The 5,677-nt window shown below is 50.5% G+C and overlaps 1 protein-coding gene across 1 annotated transcript; it reads right to left on the bottom strand.

Moving 5' to 3' along the window:
* Window positions 1-1,389: 1,389 nt before the first annotated feature.
* GPRC5A (G protein-coupled receptor class C group 5 member A) lies at window positions 1,390-5,419 on the bottom strand. The gene is made up of 3 exons (XM_047067379.1): window positions 4,498-5,419; window positions 2,134-2,192; window positions 1,390-1,840 (listed from the first exon to the last, which is right to left on the bottom strand). Exons 1-3 carry the CDS (start codon window positions 5,417-5,419, stop codon window positions 1,748-1,750), a joined length of 1,074 nt encoding a protein of 357 aa, XP_046923335.1. The 3' UTR covers window positions 1,390-1,747.
* Window positions 5,420-5,677: the final 258 nt, after the last annotated feature.

The raw sequence follows: 5,677 nt of genomic DNA, 5'->3' as shown, positions 1-5,677 counted from the left end.
CCCTTCGCTTGGTTGATGGGCTAACGACCAGAGGAGTAAAGAAAAGAGGGAAGGGAATATGTATTTCTTGAGTACCTACACCGTGGTAGATAATACACGTGAAATTATATTGTCTTCACCTGACAACAACCTCACTGAGAAAAGATTAACCTCTTAAGAAAGATTAGAATGGTCTAGAAGGATCCATCTCATTATTTGTAATTCCCCCTTTTTAATACAAAACTAGGCTGGTGATGGGACAAAGCCATGTGGGAAACCACCAAATCTTTGTGGAATGTAAACATCCTTAATTCAGAGTGTCATTAATTCTCCAGCCTCACCTCACCTCTTCCCAACAGGGTTTTTCCTTCTGATGAAAAATGGAGCATCAGGCTCTTAGGAGATAACTCCCAAACTCAGCTACGAATTTCTAAATGTCATTCCGTTTCTGCATATGGGGATTTATTCTTTTTCCTTCACCAAAGAGTGTTTCCTATTGCCCCACCCCACAGAGCTGCTTCTCGAGGTAACTAAATAATAACTGTTAGTCACTATGCATTTTCCAAGGGATATTATGAACCGATTGTGTCAAACAGGGATCTGAATTCATCGCCTCCTACAATTAAACCTCCTGTGGATCGGGAAGCTGGCCTTGAGGACTCCTCCCGGTCCTACTGGGGCCACCAAAGCCCATCCCAGGGTTGCCATTCCTCTGCCTTCCTGGAACAAAACCTCAGAGTCCGTGGCCGTTCTTGGCTCCCCCTCTCACCCTTGCCTCTCACCCAACGGAACTGAACCTTGAACTTCAGCTCCGTGTCTTGAGCTCCACATGAAGAAGACAAGAGCCTGCCGTCTCTCCTTCAGGTCCCACCGCAGCTCTCACAGTCAGAGTTGCCACCGTATCTTTATTGCATCTCCAAGTGAGGAACAGTGAATAACTTATTACACACGGAACACTCTCCTTTGGAGGACAACGTCCACTTGCGGGACACAGGTGGTGAACACAATGCAGAGCTATTTACAGAAGCTGAGGAGCAAGGCGCCGAGAGAAGGATCAGTGCCAGGAGTTTATAGCAAGAACAGTGCACAGATTCTCCTGCCAAAGAGAAATCGGGCTTCTCCCCGCTGGCGAGCTACAGAAGAGGGAGTTCTGGTGAAGCGTACAGGGGAGCTTCAGTCTGGGGATGGACAGCATGTTTGGGAATGGTGACCTGTGAATTGGTGCTGCGGACCCACAGGGGTCCTGTGGTAGCACCAGAGATGAGAACGTTTAGGGTGACCTTGAGCCTCTCCTACCCAGGCGAGAAGGGAGGGTGCCAGTGAGTTGGTCTCCAGTGTAGATTTCGGCAGGGACAGGCCTTGGCTGTTTTTGCTCAGATTTGCCATTCTGCTCCGGGCCAAGCAGTCCTCACAAAACCCGTCTTGAGTTAGAAAGGCTGGCACCTGCAGCTAACTGCGCCAGTAAGCGGTCAGATGAGCAGAGCTCTCATCGCTTGTGAAATGACTGGGCACAGTGAGGGGCACACCCTGAGTTTGCCTGAGATTCCCTCCCGCTTAAAAGACGGATCCTAAGTATGGGACGAAGGAAAAACCCTAGAGTGCTGTGACCTGCCGTCCTGTTAGCCCCCCAGCAACTCCGGAAGGGAAGGAAAGCTCGTCCCAAAAGGTTCTGTACGGTTTCCTTAGGCGACTCCGGGTGTAGCCCACATCCCTTTGAACACCCCCCTGGTTGGCTGACTTGCTGTGTTCGCCCCACTCTTCGGAACAGCTAACTGCCGCCTTTCCTTCCTTCATAGTCATTGTAAGGGCTAGTCCGAGTCTGGGCCCGCGGAATGGAGAAGTCCTTTTGGGAGGTCCGATTCTGAAAAGGCAGCAACCATATCGTTAAACCCACTCCAATTCCCGGATATTTCCAGAGAGCTCCAATCTGGGCGGGAATCTAACTCTCTCCCCTTCTCCCAACCCTCCCCCTGAAGCCCTGCATTCCAGGGTCCTGTGCTAACCCCTGAGGCAGATCACGGGAAAGGAAGATACCGCACCCTTTCAAGGCGGCCTTCCAGGGGCCATGAGAGTGGCTACAGCCCGTGTTCCCAAAGGACAGACATTCCAGGGGGGCTGACGCTGCTGGTGTAACAGGAGAAAGAAACCATTTACCTGCAGCTGAAAATGGGTGGCGTAGGGAGCATAGAGCGTATCACCTAGCTCTTCAAGGCCTGAAAGAGAGGGAGAGGGGGGATTACAGCGTTAGGGTCCCCCCACCACATCATGCTTCTGCCTGTGCCTACCCCAATTCGGTCATTTATCCAAGCGTCTATCTTCCCAGCAGACCGCGAGTTTCATGTGGGGAGAGATTGTGATTGTTCCAAGCCCAGGGCCAAACACAATATTGGTTGAATAAATGAATAACCAGCAACATAGGGTCACTAGGGAAGCACCTTTCCCAAAACTTTCACGGGTGGCGCACCTCAATCCAGGACCACTTGAAAAGCACTCTTGAAACCAGTCTTTTCAGACAGAGAGCTGTCCAAGCGCTGTCAGTTACCTACAGTGAAGCTCACTACGGATTTACCTGCTTCCTTAACCACCAGCAAGGCAAGAAAAAAAAATTTTATTACTTTCTTTGGGAGGGGGCAGAACTTATGAGCAATTGTTTTCTCGGTATTTGGGGAACACTGGAGGGATTTAAACTCTGGAACAGAAGAGTAAACGCATACAGTTGTCGTGAATACAATTTAAAGCAATCCATTTACCTGTTCCAGGTTACTGAGATTTCCCACCAAGTGTACCTATTCAGTTTACTCCGTGAACACCTCAAATACTTTCTCTGTGTTACTGTGGAGAATATAAGGATTAACCAGACGGATTCCTGGCCTGAGGCTGACACTGGAGAGCAAGGGATATACGACAGCTACACAAATAGCTATGAAATGAGACAGACTCTGATAAGAGCATTTCAAAGTTCTACAGCATGTGGGAGGAGTGAATAAGGAGACTGGGCAATGTGTGCTCTGGAAAAGGGCAAGAACAGGGCACAAAGGCATGCCTGGAGCCTGGACACACAGGCAGGGAAAGGCACTGAGTGACTTGGTTTGTTTGGACAGAGAGCACAGCTTCATGGTTGTTGGGTTCTCGCTGGGAAAACCCTCCCTAAGTCAACATGGTGGATCTTAGACAGCCAGCAACGTCTGCGAGCAGGAACATGTGGTAGCCAGAGAAGTATTTTAGGGGAGAGGAAGGGGACGGGTGGCCTACAAAATGGATGGAAGGAAGGATGAAAGGGAGGAATCGCAGTTAGGGAATGATACAGGGAGTCCAGGAGCGCGGTGACAGAGTGAAGCCGTGAGAATGGACAGGAGTGGATGGGTGCTAAAACATCCCCTCCAGCCGCCCCTGTTTCCCTTTGGCCTTCCAAGCGCCCCAGAGAGGAATCACAGCTCCCGTGAGAAGCACCAGGAAGCTGTGCACCTCGGGCTTCAAGAGCAGAGGAAACTGTTAGCTGAACCTAAGAACCTAGCCTTGGAGGTCCCTCACTCCTCTCCCAAACTCATCCCCCCAGAGGTCGGTGTAAACCTCAGGGACTCTTGATTAGGCCCAGAGAGCAGTGGACACCTCACAGACCAACGGATAGGTCCCTAAGGGCAAGGGCAGTCTCTAGCTCTCGGTGTAGCCTCTTTCTGTTGTGAGAACAACAGAACACCTGGTTACTCGTGACTTCAGGCAAGAGCAAAATCATTGGATTCTTTTATGTCAGATACAATCTCTTCCCTCCCGTGGGCCCAGAGACACACAGTAAGATGTGGCTGTGCAGGATAAATCAGAATCCTCAGTAACTTTATGGAGATTTCTGCAGGTTTGTGGTAAAAGGGCTTTCTCCCTCCTCTGTGCTCTGTGCCTACTGCAAGGAATCATGGCTTGGCTTTCTGCTTTCAAATCTATAAAGGCTTCATGTTTCTGGAAGGAACACCCAGCTATCCTTCATAAAGAACCAAATCTCGCCTACAGGTCTCTAGGGATGTTTCTAGTCATTCCTTTGCTCCAACTTATTTGACTCAGAGAAACCCACAGGGTATTGTATAGAAAGTACTAGATTAAAACTCCAGAGGCCAGCTTCTAGTTCTACTAGAACTCTAACCAGCTGGATGAGCCTTGGGGACCCTGTCTGTTCTGTCAGGGGTATGACCTGGATAATAGTGAATGTTCCTTACAGTTACAATATCCTATGATTCTGGGGCGCCTGGGTGGCTCAGGTTAAGCGGTTAAGCGTCCGACTTCGGCTCAGGTCATGATCTCACAGTTTGTGAGTTCAAGCGCCGTATCGGGCTCTGTGCTGACAGCTCAGAGCCTGGAGCCTGCTTCAGATTCTGTGTGTCATTCTCTCTCTTCCCCTCCCCCACTTGTGCTCTGTCTCTGTCTCTCAAAAATAAATAAAAATGTAAAAACAAAACAAAACAACAACCAATATCCTCTGATTCCCTCCCATCTTCCTACAAGGAATTCTCACCCAGCCGTGCTCTGTACCTTGAGTGATTTCCTCTTGAGAGTAGGCTCTGTTCTCCACACCATAGCTCTGCTTCATGAGCTGAGGTTTACAAAACGCATCCTCAACAGGGTAATCCATGGGGTCCCGTTGCTTCGTGAGCAGCTGAAACTCGGGCGCAACGTAAGCCAACAGGAAAACCCAGCCATTGGCAACCAAGGCTGAGCTGAGGATGGTATCATCCCACTCGGGGCCAAGGGCAGAAATCAGGAGCAGGGTGATCCACGTCACCCAGATGGCAATGGAGAGAACCATGGTGAGGAAGACGTGGACCCCGTGTCTCTTCCAGCCAGTGAAGGATCCACAGAAGACGGAGGAGGACGTGAGGAAGGTCAACGCCATCAAGAAAAGGACATAGGTGAGCAACAGGACAAAGTCTTCATTGCGCCGAGAGGCAGAAAGCTCAGAGAAGATGGCGACATTGGTCCTGTTCATGGTGAGGACGATGTACTCGATAGCAATGATGTCCTGCACCAGGCTGAAGCCCACGGCCAGTCCCAGCATCACCAGCAAGGACAGGGGCTTCCTCCCACGCACCAGCTTCGTCAGGTTGAAAGCATGAGCCAGCAGGCAGGAGAAGCAGAGGGAGAAGAGGACGCCGAAGAGGAAGAAGCGGGTGGGCCCTGTACTGCCATCGAGTTGGATGATGAAAGCAAAGGTGAGGCCGAAGATGCCCAGCACACCCAGCAGGAAGAGAAACTGGGTCGGGAGCACTTTTCGCCTGTTGGAGTCCTGCACCTTGCAGATGAGGATCAGGAGACCGAGCATGAAGGCCACCGAGGTCACAGCCCCCACTGCGGCCACCGCTTCTAGGACAATGCCCCAGATTTGAGTGGTATCACAAAGTCTGTGGTACTTGGCGTCCAGGCTTGAGCGGCAACCACTAGGGGATGTCGTGGCCATTCTGATCCTGCATAAACGCAAAGTTGGGGGGAGGGGCGGTGAGTCTCCTAACAAACTCGGACAGGCACAGGGGACCCAAAAGATTAGGGAAAACTTTTACATGTTTGGCCGGGGTTTTGCCTCTGAATTCGCTACGTTAGATGGAGCTACTAACTTTTCTCCACCTCTCATGGCAAGTTCTACAGACTGATGGAGGGAAAAGACAAATCTCCCCACAATTAAACTATATTAATATGTACCCTGATGCCAGACGACTCA

This window comes from Lynx rufus, unplaced genomic scaffold, assembly GCF_022079265.1.
Source record: "Lynx rufus isolate CCGP_SWC_20201006 ecotype Redwood Valley unplaced genomic scaffold, mLynRuf1.p SCAF_7, whole genome shotgun sequence".
In the NCBI taxonomy this organism is placed as follows: Eukaryota; Metazoa; Chordata; class Mammalia; order Carnivora; family Felidae; genus Lynx; species Lynx rufus.
The sequence above is the reverse complement of the archived record's forward strand: the minus strand, read 5'-3'. Positions and strand labels throughout refer to the sequence as shown.

Bases quoted from the DNA above. Each gene is read 5' to 3' on its own strand.
- GPRC5A (XM_047067379.1), bottom strand. From the start codon at position 5,419: ATGGCCACGACATCCCCTAGTGGTTGCCGCTCAAGCCTGGACGCCAAG. The intron at 2,193-4,497 runs GTACAGAGCACG...CCTCTCTTTCAG, and splicing joins TCAAGAGGAAATCACTCAAG to GCCTTGAAGAGCTAGGTGAT. The intron at 1,841-2,133 runs GTAAATGGTTTC...CTGCCTTTTCAG, and splicing joins CCACCCATTTTCAGCTGCAG to AATCGGACCTCCCAAAAGGA.